The sequence below is a fragment of the Gymnoscopelus microlampas genome, assembly GCF_963454915.1.
Source record: "Gymnoscopelus microlampas genome assembly, chromosome: 8".
Taxonomy (NCBI): Eukaryota; Metazoa; Chordata; class Actinopteri; order Myctophiformes; family Myctophidae; genus Gymnoscopelus; species Gymnoscopelus microlampas.
Genome location: NC_139945.1, coordinates 55,864,046 through 55,886,127, shown reverse-complemented (window position 1 = coordinate 55,886,127; position 22,082 = coordinate 55,864,046). Strand labels below are relative to the sequence as shown.

Sequence of the window (22,082 nt, the reverse complement as noted above, 5' to 3'; positions counted from 1 at the left end):
AGGGCCACTGTGCGTGTGTGTCTGTCTGTCTGTCTGTCTGTCTGTCTGTGTGCTTGCTTGTGTGTGTGTGTGTGTGTGTGTGTGTGTGTGTGTGTGTGTGTGTGTGTGTGTGTGTGTACCAGGTGATGCTGGGAGGGTCTGTGTCAGAACCACACAGGCTCACTACTGGGGTTCCCCAAGGCTCGGTTCTGGGTCCTCTTCTCTTCTCTCTCTACACTACATCTCTTGGTGCTGTCATCCGCTCCCATGGCTTTTCCTACCACTGCTATGCCGATGACACCCAGCTGATCCTCTCATTCCCCCCCCTCTGACACACAAGTGGAGGCACGCATTGCTGCTTGTCTGGCTGACATCTCGGAGTGGATGTCGACGAACCACCTGAAGCTCAACCTGGACAAGACCGAGCTGATGTTCATCCCAGGGAAGGGCTGTCCTCACCGAGACATGGCCATCACCATTGAGAACACTGTGGTGACGTCAACTCGGACTGCGAAGAATCTGGGTGTGACCCTGGACGATCAACTGTCGTTCTCGGCTAACATCGCATCAGTGACACGGTCCTGCAGATTCCTCCTCTACAACATCAGGAGAATTCGCCCTTTCCTCACGGAGAAGGCAGCCCAGGTGCTCATCCAGGCTCTGGTCATCTCCCGCCTGGACTACTGCAACTCCCTCCTGGCTGGTGCTCCGGCATCTGCCATCAGACCTCTGGAGCTTGTTCAGAAAGCTGCGGCTCGTCTGGTGTTCAACCGCCCCAAGTTCTCTCACACAACTATCCTTCTCCGTTCTCTGCACTGGCTCCCCGTAGCGGCTCGCATTCAGTTTAAAACCCTGGTGCTAGCCTATAGGGCAGTGAAAGGAACAGCTCCTTCTTACCTACAGGTTTTGGTCAATGCCCACACCCCTGCCCGACCACTCCGGTCTGCCACCTCGGGGCGACTGACTCCCTCCCCACTCAACGGTCCTTCTGGTCGATCGACACGGTCACGACTTTTTTCTGTTCTGGCCCCACAGTGGTGGAATGAACTTCCCACTGATGTCAGGACAGCAGAGTCACTGCCCATCTTTCGCCGCAGGCTGAAAACCCACCTCTTCAGGAAACACTACCCTTCCTCTTTGCCTGGCCTACTTGTTGTTAACTAGTTGTAGGAACTATTGTTGTATTGTTGTATTGGATCTATTAGCTCGTGCTCATTTGATTTGGCTATTTTATCTCATGTGTTTATGAAAGTAGATAGCTGATATATTGCACTTTTACCTTAGCGCTAGGTATACTCTTGTGTTGCTTGTTTTTACAGGAAATGCACTTAAGACCTCTGGTGATTAGTAGTTTCGTTCCCTACCTATGTTGAATGCACTTATTGTAAGTCGCTTTGGATAAAAGCGTCTGCTAAATGACTGTAATGTGTGTGTGTGTGTGTGTGTGTGTGTGTGTGTGTGTGTGTGTGTGTGTGTGTGTGTGTGTGTGTGTGTGTGTGTGTGTGTAATATGCTGAAATGCATAATAATTATGCATGTCACGTACCACAGCCTAAAATAAAATTCTTGTCAAAAGGTATAAACACAAGTCAGTCTTTTGACATGTTTGTGCGGTTTAGTTGTTTCCCTCCATGATGGACTTTTTCCTCCAACAGCTGTCCCAGTGGGTCTGGGATGATGGATGTCCTCACCAGCTTGTTCACTTTGTCCCTTGTGAGAGGTTGTTGTACAACATGTACAGTATACAGTATCAGTATCAGCAATTATGCAGCTGATGTGTCCTTATGTTTAACCACTTTCAACCTGGTGTCCTTATTTTGGTCTCCTCTCCCCTCCGCTCCCCTCCGCTCCGCTCCGCTCCACCCCCAGGACCCCAAAAAAAAAAAAAAAGCATTATGAATAAACCATTTAAGACCAATGAAAAAAGTAAAAATATCCCAACTCATCAAGCTAACAAATCAGCAGTTTTTTGTTTTTATTTTAATTTAAATGTTATTTTTTAGGATAAACATTTCCAAATTTCAATACAGCAATGTATTGATGGGCGCCCAGCCCGCTAGCCGCGCACGGGACTCTAGCGAGGGCGCGCTGATTTTGGGGTACCAAAATCGTGGGATAAAAATGTCCCAAAAAAAAGTTTCAAAAATATATATATTAAAAAAATATATATACATGGGGACCCCCTGGGGGTCCGCGGACCCCCTGGGAGTGTTGGGACCCCGCAGACCCCCGTGAAACATCGTGGACCCCTTCGGCTGGGTATTCTTTTTTCATGAAGGTGGTTGCTTGTTTCTGGCGCACATCTGGCAACACTGACCTGCTGCTTGTCTTTTCCAAACGTGTTAACCCATACTGCCGGTCGGTGGCGGTGCTCACGCTAAAGGGAACAAAATGGTGTACCCGTGATGTTGTCCGGCTCGCGGTGTTTCGGTGTCGCTCGGCGGTGGTCGGCGGTGACGCTAGGGAACAACATGGTCGACCGTAATGTTGTGAGTTTGTGCTGGCCGCAATTAATTATGCTCCGAGGGGGCAGATGTGTGGTGAGCTATGAAAAGTAGCCTACGCCACCCGTAAATTAATTGCGCGCGTTGTGGCTTGTGTTGTTAGTGACATGTGATATGTTGTTGTTGTGTTTAGTGCGAAACAATGACACGGGGAAATGATGGCTTTTCATCTTTCCAATGTATTATAGGATAAAAAATAAAATGCACTTTGTAATTTGTACTTTTGATAACGTAAGTATTAAGTACTCCAGTAATATTTGAGCAGGAGTATCTATATACCTGCAGTGGTGGACAAAGAACTCAAGCGCAGTACAAATAAGCAGCAGATGCACAGAAAGCCGTGCGCAAAACGTCCAGTGTAGCATGACTGTGGACATGGTGTCTCATCCCTTCCTTCCATGACACAGCACGTCTGTCTGTCTGTCCGTCCGTCTGTCCATCCGTCCGTCCATCCGTGCGTGCGTGCGTGTCTCAGAAGAGCTGGAAGCCACTCTGGCATGATGGTGATGTGGCTTAGAGGTGTGGAATCATAGAACATGGAGAGAGATCAACTCAAAGCAGCTTGTCTGCTCTCTGCTGTGTATATATCTAATGGCCTGTGACACTATGACCTCATAGTCACTGTCTGGTGGAAAGCTTTTTGTCCAAAATGGTTACTTTTCAGGAAATGGAAACAAAAGTCTGTGCTCCAAAGGATCCAATGTAGTTATTTAGTCACCAGCTCTCTCAAACCTAGACACTCTTAACTCTTCAACCTCATGTCTCTATTTTGGCCATGTCATATTTATTCCAGTTCCCACTTGATGTTATACTGAATAACTGCTAGCTCACATAACGTCTTCAGACACTAATATGTAACAGGACAAACACTTCAGAGTCATCTTCATCTCCTCTTTGACATCTCAACATCCACTGGAATGCGTTGAGAACACTCATGTTAGTTAGTTTGTCTGTTGCTGTTCCTAGTCATGACTGCCAGTTCCCACCTGATGTCATGTGCAGGGGTGCACATAACTGGTGCGCAGGTGCGCATGCGCACCCAAAATAAAAAATGCGCACCACATCAGGCGACGCGAGGCGCTTTTGCGCACCAACAGCTGGGACAGGAATTTCCAAGCTTTTATTTTTTATCAAAACTAAAAAATAAAAGCCTGGAGATCGAGGCTAGGAATTTACTTCCTGAAGCCACACTCACACAATCACTCTAAAGCACCCGTCGGCCCCATGTACAGCCATACTCGCGTCGCCTCGCATCGCCTCGCATTGCCTCGCTGTGTGCACGCAGCCAGCAGCGGCTGTTAGAGGCACTCGTCACCGATGATGAACGCACCGTAATGGTGCAAAATATGCCGTGAACGTCCCAATCTGGCGGATAAAATCAGCGCAGCAGCACAGGGCACCAACCTTGGGGGCTTTATCTAACAGTGTGAGAAAAAAAAACGGCGAAAATCGGCGGAATTTAGAAGCAGATCGTCCTCTTTTTCTCCTCCCCCCCGTTGACAAAACTGTCCGGTGGGCACCGTGCTGAACCCCCCCCCCCCCCCCCGTTGACAAAACTGTCCGGGCTGAACCCCCCCCCCCGTTGACAAAACGGGACGGGCGCCATGCGCACCAAGTCACATGTCCAGGTGCTCTTCTGCGTACCAGACCTAAAAAGTTATGTGCACCCCTGGTCATGTGGTAGGTCAGACTGCTCCACACCGTACTGAATAACTGCTATCTTGCATAACAACTTCAGATTAGGACTCAAGTCTAAGATGTGCAGCTCATCATGGGGTGTGGAATCCTCAAAGAGGATGATCTCCCACCATGCAACAGCACATCCCTGCCATCCTATCTGGGCCTTTTCCCTTGGGCTCAACCATATTCCCGGAGAAGGTCTCTGGGCTGAATTTCCACAGATCATTGAAGGTCTGGTTTGGGTTGTTGCCACCAAATATGTACAGCTCTCCTTTGTAGGCAGAGGCTGAGTGACTATAGCGTTCTTCTGGAAGAAGCTGTGCAGAAGGTGTGCTCTTTGGTCTCTGTGTCAAACACTGTGATGATGTTGTTGTCGACGACCCCAAAGCCCCCAAAAAGAAACATCTTTGTCCCGATGATGGTGGCAGAGTGACTTGATGAAACAGGTGGCGGAGTGCCTCTGGTGTTAATTAAAGACCAGACCATTGTAGTGGTGTCCAACTTGGAGATGTCATTAGTGTGTCCAGTCAGCTGGATGTATCCTCCATAAATATACATGACCTTCCTCAAGACACAGGCTGAGTTGCAAAACCTCTCAGCTGGAACAGTACCAGAAATATTGGGTTTGGACCATCTGTGGTTGTCAACATCAAATGAATAAAACACGTTACAGTAAGGATATCCCCCCATGATGTAGACAATATCTTCTACCAGCACAGCTGTGTGTACCCCACGCACACAGGGAACCTCAAGGTGATGTTCTCCCCTTCCATTTGTCCATGGGGGCAACTTCCTCCAGTGTAGAGACACTGTGTTGAAGATGTGGACATCAATCTGATGATCACTGTTGTTCTTGTTACTGAATCCTCCAAATGATTACAGCTTGTGTCCGACTACAACAGTAGCATGGCAGTAATCCTTATGTCCTCCTTTCAGATGTATCGTCCAGTGAAACATTTCACACACCAGCACCACTTTGTGAAAGAGTGCAACTAATTTACAGAACAGGTTGTTAGAAGCAGGGTTGGGAAGTAACGGATTACATGTAACGCCGTTACGTAATCAGAGTAAAAAAAAAACGTAACGATAACGTCTTAGAGTACATTTTAAAATGTGTAATCTGGATTACAGTAACGGGGGTGTTGTAACGGGCGTTACAGGAGGATTACATTCTCCCCTTCCCCTCATTAATTTTACAAACAAGTTATAAATTATAACACCAAACAACCACCTGCAAGAGCGCACACTCCGCACAGACCGCAATGGATTGGAGTTGAGCACAGCGCGCAGCTCTCTGTAAAATCCTCACAGTGGAAGCTGCTGCTGCGTGCCTGCGTCAACAGCGGTGTTGCCAGACTAGGGAGAGAAATAAGCAACCAGGTCTATGAAAACAAGCCCAAAAGAAGCGACTATAAAAGGCCACACGAGCACTTCAAAGCTATATATGTCGTCCATTAAACAATGTGCATATTTATATATGTTGGCTATTTGAAAATAGACGATCTACAAGCTCACAACCGTTCTACCATTATTTACAAGCAACTTCAGAAAAATGAGCCCGATGTGGCTTATAATAATCAGACCAGGCAACACTGCAGACAGGGGGAGATACTAGGGGTGCGTTCGGAAATACAGCACTGAGCACGGCCAACGGCTTACTTTTGATTGACTCTCTTTCAGATGTTATTCGTGGCTCTCTTTTTCGTCCTCTTTGCAGTGATTTTCCTGCATAAAAGCCTTTACTCTTAACCTTAAACTGATCAGATGGTTTGGTTAAAGGAACTATAATCTATTAAAGTGTCTTTCTTTGGTTCTGATTGTTACTAGGTTCTGATAGTAACTTGGTATATTCTATTAATTTTATCTAGTCTATGTATAGCCTTCATCAGCCTGTCAGTGACGCATTTTCAACAGAAATGAGCATATTGGCAGTCAGCTGTGTAACACTAACTGGTTAACTTGAGCCCGTATGCGCATTTGACCACATAGCAATCAACATCACTAATTAATGTCAGCTGTGTGTGTGTGTGTGTGTGTGTGTGTGTGTGTGTGTGTGTGTGTGTGTGTGTGTGTGTGTGTGTGTGTGTGTGTGTGTGTGTGTGTGTGTGTGTGTGTGTGTGTGCGCGCGTGCGCGTGTGTGTGTGTGTGTGCGCGCGTGCGCGTGTGTGTGTGTGTGTGTGTGTGTGTGTTTTCTGTAGTGTAGATATCAAGTCTTTCCCTGTAGAGCAGGGGTCTTCAACAGGGGGTCGGGGACCCCTAGGGGGTTCTGAGAGTTACTACAGGGGGTTCTCCAAATCTTTGCATGATAGGACCTTTTTCTTGTGTTTACATTAACCACATGAACCCTAATATCCCTATATTCTGAGGGGAACCTTAAAAGAGGTAGAGGGGAAAAGAGCAGACCAAGTACAGAGCCTAGTCTGAACTTTACTAAGTACTGAGAGTTTGACATGTCTGATACACTGATGACAGTGCTGTTAAGCAAGTCTATGAAGCTATCTATGAAATCTATGAAAAGGTTTAATCTGCAACACAAATTTTATACAATATGTAGTGGGGGTCCCTGCTTCATCTCTCCCTTAGCTAAAAAACCTTGGGGACCCCTGCTGTAGTAATCAGAGTAGACCCTCTCCCTCACGCTAAACTTAAATGACTTCTAAGTTCCACTTCTCCCCAAAAGGACAACTTTATTTTCCATCCTGAATGACAGGTCTAATATTATTATTGTATTTTGGCTATGTGCGATAACTGCAAGCCAATGTTCAGAGATTCAGTATTTGTCTTAATTTCTTTAATTAACATTTATTTTGTTGGCAATAATTCAACTGTCAGACAGTGTTTTGAGACATATTGTCTTTTATTGCTACAAAATAAATGATAAAAATAAATTCTACATGCATAAATTATAATTTTAAAATATGTTTTAAAATGAAAAGATCGGATCGGGAAAGATCGGGATTGGCAAATACTCAAAATCGAAAGATCGGGATCGGATCGGGAGCAAAAAAACGTGATCGGGACATCCCTACTTAAAAGTAATCCAAAAGTAACTGAAAGTAACTAATAGTTACTTTTTAAATGGAGTAATCGGGATTACGTTACTGACAAAAAATTTTAGCAAGTAACTTGTAACTGTAGGGGATTCCTTTTTAAAAGTAACCCTCCCAACCCTGGTTAGAAGGCAGGGCAATATATTGCTAAATGTTCCTAAAGGGAGTTGTGTTGGAAAATACAATAACGACATTTAAAAGGACAATTACATCTGATGTAATAATGATGTTGTGATATCATCGTGTGAAACAAGACCACAAGGACTTTTATGAACGACCTGTTAAAAGGAATTATCCTTATCCTGATTATATGGAATAGCTAATGACGTTACTCAACCTGGATGGCTATTTTAGCAACATCTATGATCTGAATTTTGTCCGTACTATGACATCAGTAATCCATATTTGGGCACATTGAGATAAAGACACACTATGTGTGTGAATGAATGACTCTTCTGACAAGAGGGATATAATTATAATTTAGCTTGGTGATGCTGAGCTGGAATTAGGACCATGCTTATTAACAATCATTTAATTAAAACATATATGAATTCTTCATTCCAGCACTAGGAATATTTAAGTCATGCTGCTTCAGTTGAACCACATAAATGAGTTTACTGATTACATTCATTTAATCTATTGCAATGTGACTGACACTTTCTTCATAAACATACAGACACACATGCACATACTGCGCACACAACACACACGGCATGTGTACAGAGCAAGGGATCTGTTCTACAGGAACACAACTCCACTATTAGGCCTCTCTCTCTCTGCAGGAAAATGCATGACCCCCCCCCCCCCCCTCCCCAAAAAATATTACCATATTTTTGTTAATATTCACACCAACAGTAGGAGGAGAACATAACATGAATGCTGATCTTTTCTGACGTTTATTACAGGCACATTTAGCGCCCTATTTCACATCGGGGTCCATTTGGTTCCATATGCGTCCTCTTGGGGTTACAAAAACACCCTAAACAAAAGCAAGATTGAGCAACTATGTTCTATTTTTCATAACTACTACTGTATACTCGTTTACAATCAAGCTGTCAAAAACACAGAGTCGGGCGTGAGCTGTTTTCTCTCTCACTCTCTCTCGGTCTCTCCCCCTTTACCTCCTTGCTCCGATCAGAAAGTCAGTTTCCATAAAACACTGGATACAAAGCTCATATCTGCATGAAAGCATCAAATAACCAAAGTAGACAAAATAGAGGCTAACTAAACACAGAGCGCAAAGAAAGAGCAGCCTGTCAGACAAACCAAAATTAGACACCTCAGGCAAATACAATAACACACGCACGCCAGGGGCGTCACGGCCATTCACTGTGCGTACGACGCGACACCCTCACTCTCACAGATCCGTGATTTCATACCCCCCACTTTTTGAAAAAAAAAAAACATTTTTTTTTTATGATAAATCGGTAAAATCAGGCAAAAATAAGAATTAAATAACCTAACCCTAACCCTACAACCGAAATAAAGTAACAAAAACTTTATTGACAGTTACAAATGTTTTTCACGATTTTTCAAAAATAGCAGATCAAGCTCATAGCGCGGCACTCGATGCCGCGCTATGAGCTTGTAGATTGTAAAATAAGGGGTATAGTAATAGTCCACCGAAAGTCCATCCCCCCCACCTTCTGAGAGCCCGTGACGTCCCTGACGCACACGCACGCACGCACGTACGCACGCACGCACGCACGCACGCACACACACACACACACACACACACACACACACACACACACACACACACACACACACACACACAATCAATCAGTACTGATAAACTTAACGCATTTCTCTGATGTTCAATATTAGTTTTTTTACATGATGGAGAAGTGTTCAACATTCTGATGATGCCATTGCAGTTTTCCAACTAAGATCTAAAGATGAATCTGTCAGCTAGGGGAGACATTAATTCACGTGAGGTCAGTGACGTAGCGCAAAATCCTGTGCCCCCCCCCCCCCGCAAACTTTCCTCCACTCTCCTCAGGAAAGTTTGTCTGTGACCCACAGTAGATACCTCATTGGAATCTGCAGTTCATTGGAGCGACATGCTTGGTATGGTGGCCACCATATTTCCGGGGGGAACGGGCACTGGCCAACCACAGCGTGTTGACTACTGGCCAACCACAGCGCGTCTTTTCCAGGACTTTTCAGAATCTAGTTGTCCCGCCCCCACCTGCGTCTGATTGGCCTACTGAACGCCCCCTTCTGTGACGCACACGGAAATTTCCAGGCCCAGCTGCCCCCCAGAAGCGGAAGTACGTCCGCCATACATACACTTCAGAGCCAAACGAGGCATCTACCTTTATATGTCTATGCTGTGACCCCCCCCCCCCCCCCAAAGCCAAAAAAAATCAAAACATGTGTGCCATACCAACCTCTGGTAAATACCGATCTGTCCCTTATGATTTTTTTTTTTATGTTTTTTAAAATAATATAATGTAATGTAAAATGTGTGGAAAATCTTTTGAAATAATAATAAAAAACAAAACATATGGAAACACTAGCTGTTTAGGGAAGCACTGGCCTTATGTATATCAAGTAGCCTACTTGAATTGGAAACGGTGCTCTGACCTAACGGTATATGCAAACTGCAGGTCTGTCTTCATAGACTATCATACTGATACCAGGAACGATCAATAAATCACCACGTGTTTGAACTGTGACAGGACACTTCTGCAGACGGTCAATGAACTTTATGGTTGAGGCCAAACACACACACAAAAACAAACAAACTAACCGAGGAATCACAAGATCTGCTGCTCTTTGTCCTCTGGACTGAGGTTTGACCAGATATATATATACATAACATATGTTCTTCTGAAGAAGGTCTACACTACAAAACATTCTCCTCTGAAGCAAGGTGATTATGGTTTCTCTTATTGTTTTGATTTCCTTTTGACTTCAAGTTTTCAATTTAGGTTGTGGGTTTGCCAGTTTAGTTAACATTTTGTGAAAAAGGCTTAATTTGTTTTGAGTTTGTATAATTTTTTGATTGCAATATGGGGCAGTCAGGGGCCAGATTTAAAAAAGCTCAGAAAAATAAGCAGAGCTATTTTCACTATTTTCAAAGAAAGATATTGGACTCTTACAAAACTGAAGGACATTTCCTCTATGGATTAAGGTAGTTTCAGTTAGTCTTGTGAACACACAATACAGTTTCAGTTAGCTCTTGTTTTTGTTTTTTGTAAAGCCTAGTTTTATTTCAGTGAACTCAAATATGTTGTCAATTGTAGTTTCCGTTATTTGGATATTTTTAATTAACTGCAATAACTGCTCTGAAGGTCTAACCAACACTATATTCTCCTGTTCAGGATCCATGCTGCAGAAGACGATGAGACTCACTGTGTGCTTGTTGTTCCTGAGCTGTGTGTTCTGCCTGGCGACAGGACAGACATACAATAGCTACAGCCAGATGGAGCCTCGCCTGAAGAGCTTTGTTGATCTGGCTCTGATTAAAGCTAATCAACAACTTCATTATGGACATCTGAACTTCTTTGCAATCGGTGATGTAGCACAGGTACTATCCTCCTATTACTGAATCATTGTTTTTGCACTGTGTATTTTTTTGTTTTCATGAATGTAGCTTTAAGTTATGATACAATGTGTTCTCTTGTGAAACACAGATCAGAGCTGTTCCAATATATCTACTGGTAACTGAATACTGTGGAATGACTCAGCTATAGATGACATATTGGGGAAAAAAAAGACTTAAAGTCGAGCAAAAAGATTTTTAGTGTGGAATGAACTTACAGTGTAGGGCTCTTGTTTTTGTTTTTTGTAAAGCCTAGTTTTAGTTTTTATTTCAACGTTTTTCAGGCGAAGGACATGCCTTAGCTGAGAGAGAGATGAAACAGAGACCCCCCACTACACTACTATTGTATGAAATTGTGTTGCAGATTAAACCTTTTGGTAGATTTCATAGACATGTTTGACATCACTATGTTTGACATGAACAATGGGAAACACATGTGTCATGTTTCCTTTGTACTTGAATGAATTCAAATACATTTTAGAAATCTTGTTTGAAGTGACCAAACCTGCCTACCGATGATGTCACTGGTAGGCAGTTTTCTGTACTGTCCACACCCACTGATGAGACACAGAGTGAGTAGACAGAGTAGACATTAGTGAGGACCAATTATATGACGATAAGGTTGAACATGAAGTGGGATTTGGCACTTTAATTTAATTGGGTCATTTCTTATTCTCTTGCAGCTCACACCCCGGGTGAGAATTGACGTGCGTTTAAAGAACACAGTCTGCAGTAAGGCTTCGGGTGCAAATGACCACACACATCGTCCTGAGTGTCCATTCAAAAAGGTTGGTGAAATAGGCTACATCACATTCATTATGAAACTCTGATCAATGAAGGCTCAGTGAAGTATAAAGATGTAACAAAACACTATTATTATTATTATTATTATTATTATTATTATTACCCTTATTATTATTATTGTTGTTATTATTATTATTAATATTATTATTAAATATGTTATATTAGCAACCAAAACATGGGTTAATACAGTACTTATTGTTGTTTGTGTGTTTCATTGTTCATTTCATATATTTTTTTTTATTTGGGAGGGGGCGCATGTGAGCAAAACATGTAGCATAAAGTAATGTACAGGATTTGGCAAAATATGCACATTTTCATAAACTATTCATTGTTGTCAACGAGGCTCAGTTAAAACCAAGGCATAGGCTGACTACGGTACAGTAAATGGCTTTTGACACTGTTTACGCTGGTGGATGTTTGATGTAAAATGTTCACTTCCTGAGTGTAGAAAAAACACTCTCATTCACAATGCTGTCCCCAGCATTGCTAGTTTTAACTCTACACAAAATACTAATAATACTAATAAAAATACTAATAATACTAATACTACTAATAATACTAATACTAATAATAGTAATAATAACCATAATCATAATCATAATCATAATCATAATCATAATAATAATAATCATAATAATAAGGATATAAGGATAAGGATAAATAATAATAATAATAACAATTATTATTAATATTCTGTCTGTCTGTCTGTCTGTCTGTCTGTCTGTCTGTCTGTCTGTCTGTCTGTCTATCAGCTCCAGGTTCGTTGTTTTGTGTGTAGCTCGGATCCAAACACCAGTGATCCTTTCATCGACTGTGTTCGCCATGCAGATCAGAGGACGGTAAAACATCTCTCCATGTTTCTAGCATATCTACGATCTCACAATGTGCTGCGATGTGATTCATTGTGAACTTGTAGATCTGATATTTTTAAATAGTAAAAAAGCGATTAAACGCCCCACTTAAACTTTTTTGTAGCTTACTTTACTATTATTATTATTATTATTATTATTATTATTATTATTATTATTATTATATGTTTATATTATACTCCAAACTTAACACATATACGTGTTGTTTTATTTCAGCGTTATGCTGTATGGGACCAACACTGTATCGCACCACTCCACGGGGCAGACGTGTTGAATAAAGACTTTGATGAAGAAGGCTCAGCATAAGTATAAACGTGACCACTGATCAGGAGCATGTGATAAGACCTAATGTTTCTGATTAAGAATTAATTCATGATTAAGATGGATGTGCCATTGAAAATATTTCATATGTTTGAAAATGAATTTCATTTGTTGAAACTAAAGATCAGAAAAATTCTAAATTAAGGTAAACTGCTTGAATGCTTTGTAATATGAAATCATCTTTATTAAAGGTAGGATAAATGATATATTTGTGTAAAAATAAGTGTCAAATAGAAATACATTCTGATATTGATGCAGAGTGTTTGTTCAGGAGTCTCCCCGTCTCTCCTACAGAAAATGCATTTTCAGGTCGGGATACCACATTATTTTATCCAATCAGGAGAGAGAACTTGATAACATGTGTAGGCCTATTGCTGGCGGTAACCGTCTTCCATGCCGACATCTCGCCACTCCGACTAGTGGCTTCCGCGTGCGGTTAGGGTTAGGGTGAGGGTTAGGTATAGGGTTCGTTAACGTCGGAAAGGCGACATGTCGGAAAGCCGCCATGTAACCATTGCTGGCCCAGTGGCAGTGGGCCTGCTGGCCCTGGCTAAAGGAGTGTGACTCTGAGTCCAATGATACAATCTGACAATGATATCGTCTGGTTTAGGTCTACTATGCATGGATTATTTCTTGCTCTCAAGGCGTATATAGATTTATGTTTTTATAGTTCGCTCACAGGGACTTTCCTAGAGCCTTTTGCATGGACTATTTCAGTTTTTTTGGAATGCATCTTTTTTTAACACCCAGTTGTTGGCATGTTTTCCCGGAGGATGGCGTTTTTACTACTAGTCCAGTGGATAAGTTTAAGGAATACATGAAAGGAATAATTTATTTATTCCTTTCCATTTATTTTGAATGGACTATTATTTGCATGCATGGAACTATCGGAAAGCATGGGTTAATTTGGTCATTATGGAATGGTTATTTTATTTTTATTGGATTATCATATGCATGCATTGATCCACTATTGGAAAGCATGGATTATTTTCGTCGCTATGGAAGGGATTTTTTGTTATTCTGTTAGTATTGGGATCTTTTCATGCATGGAGATAGGGTATCGGCAAGCATGGATTACTATTGTTGATATGGAAGGGATTTTTTATTCTATCGTTTTTTGTTTTTTTTGTTGAGGGAATGCCACTCGAGGACTTCTTCGATTCTTCCACTTTTGTCTAAATGAACTAAACAAAATGTATGCACTTGTTGCTCTCACTTGTTCTTTATCTGTCTCTGTCGCTCTGTCTGTGTGTGTGTCTCTCTCTCTCTCTCTCTCTCTCTCTCTCTCTCTCTCTCTCTCTCTCTCTCTCTGTCTCTGTCTCTCTCTCGACCACTGTGTGTGTAGCGAGCGACGCGGCGAGCGGGTGTGTGAGAGGGGGAGAGCGTGTGATGGCAATTGTTTGGAATACGCAAGGTCTCATGATCAATGGATTGGATATAGGAACTCTTGTCTCTTAACATGATCGATCTGAATCAAGACATTGACCCTGAGAGTAACTTTTTCACAAATGTAAATAACTGTCGTTACTACACAGATGAACAGTTCATGAATGACATAAAAATGGACCGTTGTATTTCAATTATCCATTTCAATAGCAGGAGCCTATACGCACACTTTGAAAGTATTAAACATTATCTCAGCAAGTTCATCTCACCATTTAGTGTGATTGCTATATCTGAATCCTGGCTCTGCTTGGAGAGGGGGTGGACTTTGAGCTGGAGGGCTATGATTTAAATTTCACGAACAGAAAGAAAATATGTAGAAAAAACAGGAAGGGGGACAGCTTTGTATGTGGATAAGAGATTGAAATACAAGGTGGTTGAAAGTATGACTACTGTTATTGATGATATGTGTGAATGTGTTACTATTGAGATTAACATGGAAAAAAAGAAAAATATTATTGTTAGCTGTGTCTACAGGGATCCTAATTCCAACATTGACATTTTCAAGAATTTTATGGAAGAGATGTTCACAATCACAAGGACTGAGCAGAAGGTTGCATAAGTCTGTGGTGATTATAATATAGATCTTCTTAATCCTCATAAACATGTATTAATTGATGACTTTATAGCTGCAATGTATAGTATGAGCCTATATCCTATTATAACACAGCCTAGTCGAATAACATCTCATTCAGTTAATATAATAGATAATATATTCACTAATAACTAACGGAAGAAGCTCTAAATGCTTTCAATAGGGAATTTCTAGCTCAAGACTGGAAGAATGTATATGAATCAGAGGATGTAGATCTAGCCTATGATATTTTTAAAGATACATTCTTACTGTTGTTTGAACGAAACTGTCAAATGCAAAAGTGCAGGAAAACCCCCAAATGCATAAGCCCTGGATATAAGGTATTCTACCTTATATAGAGATTTCATAAAATGTAAAACTAGAGATAAAGAAATTAAATGTAAAAAAATATAAAAATAAATTAATGGATATTATTTTAGAAAGTGTAAGAAAGATTATTATAACAAATGAGTAGATAGGAACAAAAATAATATCAAGGGTACATGGAATATATTAAATAGCATTATCAGAAATAAAACAAACTCTAGCTATATTGATCATATTGTTGACAAGTTCATAATAACCTACCTTATGTACTATTCTTATTGCTCTTTTCTGGATTATGCATAATGGTTGAAGGTTGCTTTAATAAGTGTTTCCCCACACCTCCACACAATAGGTCAGATATGGCAATATTAACGTGTTGTATAAGGTGTACAGTGAGTTATAATCTAAAATATGTTTTGCTTTTTTTTAGGGAGTTTAGGGACCTAGTTCAATTTAAAACTGCGCAAATTATTTATAAGGCAAGAAACACATTATTGCCGGGAAATATTCAGAAACTGTTCAAGGATAGGGAGGGGAGGTATGAACTGAGAAAGAAATTGAATTTGAAACATCTTGGTGCTCGCACCACCCTGAAGAGCATGTGCATAACTACCTGTGGAGTAAAGTTATGGAATGGTTTACCGGAGGATGTCCAACAGTGTAAAAATATAATACAATTTAAAAAACAGTTCAAGCAGATTATTTTGGATAAACATAGAAATGATAATTGAGGGATTTATGGAAAACACAGTAATTGTACAGTATAGAATTTTACAAATTGTATGAGGTGAAACAGATTCTAATTATATGGGTGTGTATGTATGTATGTATGTATGTATGTATGTATGTATGTATGTATGTATGTACGTACATAAATTTGCATTTAGAGCGTCCTTTAGAGGGAGGAAGCGAAAGATGAGAAAGAAACAAAGTAATTTTAAAGATGCAGTACAGTCACATTTTCGGTCATTTTATTTTGAAGATTCAGTCTGAAACGTTGTCTCAACCGACTCTAAACCAATTAGAAGGTCCCATCCCTTCAGACTATGGGACGTTGGAATCTCAATCATTTCAGCCGTGCGCAACAGGGCTCGTGTTTGTTTACAAGTGAGAGAGAGCGATGACCAGTTAAGCATGTTTGCTACTATGTGGCTTATTTCTAACCTATAATGTTTTCAGATACATATCTTAGTGTGTAGATTAAGTTTAAAATGAGTAATACACCGTCTGGATGTCATCTTGAATGAGATTCAAAACGGAGTAGCTCTGTAATTAGAATCAGTTGTGTTTGAAGAACGTGCAGCTATGGGAATCAAACAGGTGCATGTAATCAAGATTCATTTATATTCATGAAAGCTGCGTTATGTCATCACGCAGCACGTTTTCGTTTATAGGAATTAATTAAGATTGGCTTTTTAGGGACCTTTGATATAAAAATACACAACAATTGTTTTTTTTTTCAATTATGTGGGCATCTATTGTTAGGAATACCCATATGATGACCACGGATATGCTCTAAAAGTGTGAAAAACATATTTTTCATTTCACTACACCTTTAACTCCTGACCATTTCAACCAGAGCTCAAGTCTGCAAGTCTGTCCAGAGGGTTTTAACGGCTTTTAACGCCTTGGACAATTAAACTGATGCAGGACTCAGTGCAGCGAAAATGGCCGATCTACAAGCTCACAGCGCATCGTGCTGCGACACATTGTGAGCTTGTAGATCTGCCATTTCCGGTGTGTGACACCACGTGCAACGAAGTATCACACCTTTACTAGAGATGCAGCGTACGGCATTCATTAAGAGGACAATTCTTTCAACATAAAACGCTGTATTCAAGTTCAGGAGAGTTCAGTTAAGACAATGATCTTGAACGCTGCCTTCAGGTACGGAAAGGAAACATCGTTCAGCACACCTGCGGAATAACACATTTGGTGAATGTGGAGGTTGGCTTCTCTTGTATTTTCTCTTAACAAAGAGTTAAGAGAAAATACTGCATGAGTGAAATTTAAGAAAACATGAGGCCCGATTATGTTTCTTATTCCTTTATTGATAGTGTGACATTCCATTAAAACCAAGCAAATTAAAGCCACACTCTAACACCTGAACTTCAAACCATTCATGATCAGGGGCACAGATCCCAGGGGGGAAGGAGGGGACACGTCTGACATGTTCCTCCAATAGTGTTATTAAATACATGATATAATTTAAAATCTATATTTAATTGAAGCTGATTCCACTTTTGAAATCATTCTCACACACAGTAAACACAATACTTTGTGAAGGTTTTGTTTTTGCCACCCGTGTGTCCTGATCATCAACAGCTACCCAATAAATGAATCCACAAGCTTCTTCATCATCATCATCATCATCATCACCATCACTTGTTCACAGAGCTGTTAACTAGTTTAATGAGTGAAGTTCAGCCAATATGAACGGATAGAAACACAACAGTGGAGCTGAAAAACGGAAAGATAGATAACACTGACCAAGGAATATCTAGTCTAAACTGTCCGAATCAGACACATATTTTGTTCTTTACTTTACACTTTACTAATAAAGTGTGCACAACCTTTCTGTTATTTTTGACTCTCATCGTGTCACTGTCACAACCCAGAGCGCTCATTCTCCTAATTAACACAATTAACACCTCATGGGACGATGGGACAGGATAGACTGAATGTATGGATCCTGTTATAAATTGAAGTTTATACATATAGGACACATTTTAGGACACTTCACCATGTGTCCTTCAGATAGTGCTGAGTAATACATTATTTATGAACTGACAGGAAGCCCTGCCCAGTTTTATACATTTTTTAGATATTGACATTTACAGTAGATTGATAATAAACGGAAGGTGTTGATCACTGGATGTATTGATCATTAGTCAAATCAGGGTCTACTGTGTGTGTGTGTATGTGTGTGTGTGTGTGTGTGTGTGTGTGTGTGTGTGTGTGTGTGTGTGTGTGTGTGTGTGTGTGTGTGTGTGTGTGTGTGCGTGCGTGCGTGCGTGCGTGCGTGCGTGCGTGCGTGCGTGCATGTGTAGTGCTATGTTGTCGGTTTTAACTCATCAATCATCAACATTAAATCAGATAAACAGACAAATCTAAATATTCTAATTATCATCTAACTCAGTGTATCCTGTCAGACCCCCTGCTGTGCAGTGGTCATCTGAGTGTTTAGTTTGGATTTCTCAAATAATTCGAATTCAAATACTTCACCTCAGACCACCCTAGAGGGTTTAGGTCCACCCATCACCTCAGACCACCCTAGAGGGTCTCGGTCCACCCATCACATCAGACCACCCTAGAGGGTCTAGGTCCACCCATCACCTCAGACCACCCTAGAAGGTCTAGGTCCACCCATCACCTCAGACCACCCTAGAGGGTCCAGGTCCTCAGACCACCCTAGAGGGTCCAGGTCCACCCATCACAGGGAAACAGTGATGTCATAATGATTGTAACACATTAATCATCACACATTATAAATGAGTACATAATAAACTAGAAAAAGTGCTCCTCGGAGCACAGGTCTCCGCCAGGTCAGGTAAGTTATTGTGGCCTCCTGGTGGCACTATAATAGGCCAATGTGAAAAGGGTGCCATTTATTCTTAGGTCATTCACGGCAATCGGACACTGCATTCTAGCCCAGGCGTTTCGGGCCATATTTTGATAGAATCGTGCACTTTACGATAAAAGCATGACATTTGGCACACAGTTAGATCATGCCATAAGGAACATTTTTGGCTATAGGGCCATCGCAGATTTTTCCTGATGTAACCATGGCAGCCATTTTCCAAAATGGCCACCACCTGCTGTTATTTTACCAATAACTCAGGTTCTAGACCACCTAGGATCTTGATTCTGGTGACTAATCCTACATTTTCAAGGATGAGGAATACAGCGGTACTATTTAGATTTGTCCTGTGGTAACCATGGCAGCCATTTTCCAAAATGGCCACCACCTGCTGTCATTTTACCAATAACTCACGTGCTAGACCACCTAGGATCTTGATTATGGTGACTAATCCTACATTTTCAAGGATGAGGAATACAGCGGTACTATTTACAACATGCTACTACCTAACTACATATATCTGGCATTCAGTTAATTAAATAATAGTAAACCCATCAAAATATGTAATGGTGTAGTACAGTACATGTTTTCAAACTGACACGAGAGTCAAGAATGTTTCTTTTATTAGTAGTAGTATTGCATAATTATTTTCAATGGACTACAACAAAGGCAGAGTACTCATGAGTCATAGCCTAATGGCATATAGACCAATTATTTGTTTACCAGCATTGAGACTGGACGCACAGGTGATTGTTTCACGCAATCAATTCTCAACCTGTTATTTTGGGGTGCGCTGGTTTCAGCACACCCCAACCCCCTCTTGTGTGTTGGCTAGTGAGGCGCGTCCTAGCGAGACCTGATAGAAATGTCTGTTAAGGGGTCTATTCAATAAAGCCAGATAATCTACACAATGTTAGTTGCACAGTCCACCACAGTAGCAAAGGGCAGTACACTGAAGTGCTGCCTTAACACATCTGCATTGTCCACTGCATCCCTTTTTGCAACCACAGCGGAGGAGTTCTCGACAGGCCAGGCTCGCTTCTGTGTGGTCCAGTGCACTTCCCATCCTCCTGTCAAAATTAGAATCAGCTTTATTGTCAGATCACGGGTTTACAAGTGTAAAGAAGTGGATTAAATTATTTGTATTCACCTGTCTCCTTCCAATTCCACCCCCATTCACCTGGGGATGGGAGTTCAGGGGCTGCAACCATCACCTGTCCCCAGCAGTGGCCAGCTTGGTAGGCTGCCCTCTTTGTATGTTGAATCATTAGAGCTCGTGTTGGGGGGAGTCCATCAATTGTTCTACCCTTCTGGGTGAATAGCTGCTTCCGTGCCTGATTCACTGATGCCTGGCCGCTTGTGCGGTCATAGAGCAATACCACAAATCGCTCTAGAGGCTCCATCCAGTCATCTATTTTGTCTGGGGTAGCAGCTAAGGAACTTTTCCCAGTTCCAAAAGCAACCCACAGCTCAGTCAAGTGGAGGTGTTGGGCTGACGTTACTGCCAGGACCAGCACATCCGTGTCTACTGTGCGTATTGTCACCTTGCTATACCCTTCCTTCATAGCATCTTCTAGGTGTAATATGACGCGAGTATCAGCCTCCTCATGTACTGTAGTTAGTTAGGTAGTTACTAGCAAGTTGTGAATAGTACCACTGTATTCCTCATCCTTGAAAATGTAGGATTAGTCACCAGAATCTAGATCCTAGGTGGTCTAGCACCTGAGTTATTGGTAAAATGACAGCAGGTGGCGGCCATTTTGAAAAATGGCTGCCATGGTTACCACAGGACAATTCTAAATAGTACCAGTGTATTCCTCATACTTGAAAATGTAGGATTAGTCACCAGAATCAAGATCCTAGGTGGTCTAGCACCTGAGTTATTGGTAAAATAACAGCAGGTAGCGGCCATTTTGGAAAATGGCGGCCATGGTTACCACAGGACAAATCTGCGATGGCCCTATAGCCAAAAATGTTCCTTATGGCATGCTCTAACTGTGTGCCAAATTTCATGCTTTTATCGTAAAGTGCACGATTCCATCAAAATATGGCCCGAAACGCCTGGACTATTCATGATTTGAGGTATTTTGTTCCAAAAATTTGTTTTGCTAAATTAGACCTGCTGGTGGCGCTATAACAGGCCAATGTGAAAAAGGGTGGCATTTCTTCCGTGGCCTAGTGGGAATGTGTTTGTGAAATTACACTGAAATCGCAAGCTGCGTTCATGATTTGAGGCATTTTGTTCAAAACGGACCAATCCTGCAAATTTTGGAAGCGAACCTTAGCCAATGAGGATGGAATATGGGAAATCGGACAGATCCGTGTTGATCACATGACTATAGAGATACTGTGTACCGATTTGCATGACATTTGGATAAAATCTGTAGGAGTAATGTAAAAAAATGGGTTTTGCACAAATCGGCCTCCAGGTGGCGCTATAACAGGCCCATGTGAAAAATGTGAGGCAGAGGTTCTGAATTGGCATCCAGGGAGTGTGTGTGCACAGTTTCGCAACGACCGGGCCAACGGTGCCAGAGATTAGCTGCTAACACACAGACAGGACACACACACACACACACACACACACACACACACACACACACACACACACACACACACACACACACACACACACACACACACACACACACACACACACACACGGACACACACACGGACGGACAGAGGGTAAAACATACTCTCTCGCCATGCCTTCGGCCTGGCGGAGACAATGACTTATGGTCAATTATAAAAATGTATAAAACCTTTTTCACAAACATGGCTGACTGACTTCCATTCAGATGGATATTAATGTTAATGTTATGAAGAACTCTGATTGTGTGTGTGATCATTTGTAGAAGTGTAGAACTGAAATATTATGTTTGTGTTTTTTGACAACAGAAACTATACAAAGTAATTTGATGAACCGCCCACATTAATTGGGACTCCCTCTTCCTTTGGTGTCGCCCGGGTGGCGCCTAAGCCCTGACCTTTAACCTCACAGAAACGTCTAAATGTCTAAAAACCTAATCCTAACCCTCACCTCAAAACCACGTCGACCTGGGAGAAACACCGGGAAAGACAGAGTCCGCACACTAATTATTGTTAGCTTTGTCTAGCCAATTAGCATTTTGAATTGTTTAAATGTCACATTTGTGGAAAGGTGATGTCATAATTGCTGTTTTGACTACTAGACCATACCCGTAGGGGGATATGAGCACCCAAGCCCCGGTGAAGGGCGCAGGCGAAAGTACAGACCTTGCTGCTTGTTTCTGGCGCGAAACCTGGCAACGTCATCTCCCATTGTTTGACACATGATGCACACAGTTCAGCGCGAGCGAGCGTGACGCAGACGGCAACACGGCAACAGTGTGTCGCGAGTGCGCGCACACACACACACAC

General features: G+C 41.7%; 1 protein-coding gene across 1 annotated transcript in view; it reads left to right on the top strand.

Moving 5' to 3' along the window:
* The window catches only part of LOC311050661 (uncharacterized protein), a gene marked incomplete at both ends in the record, with an annotated part of 37,484 nt that extends 24,743 nt beyond the window's left edge, over positions 1–12,741 (top strand). The window contains 4 exons of the mRNA XM_084064747.1: positions 10,542–10,747; positions 11,446–11,550; positions 12,319–12,405; positions 12,652–12,741. Of these exons, the coding sequence (XP_083920873.1) occupies positions 10,542–10,747; positions 11,446–11,550; positions 12,319–12,405; positions 12,652–12,741 (488 nt within the window). The remainder of the gene's footprint in view (positions 1–10,541; positions 10,748–11,445; positions 11,551–12,318; positions 12,406–12,651) is intronic.
* Positions 12,742–22,082: the final 9,341 nt, after the last annotated feature.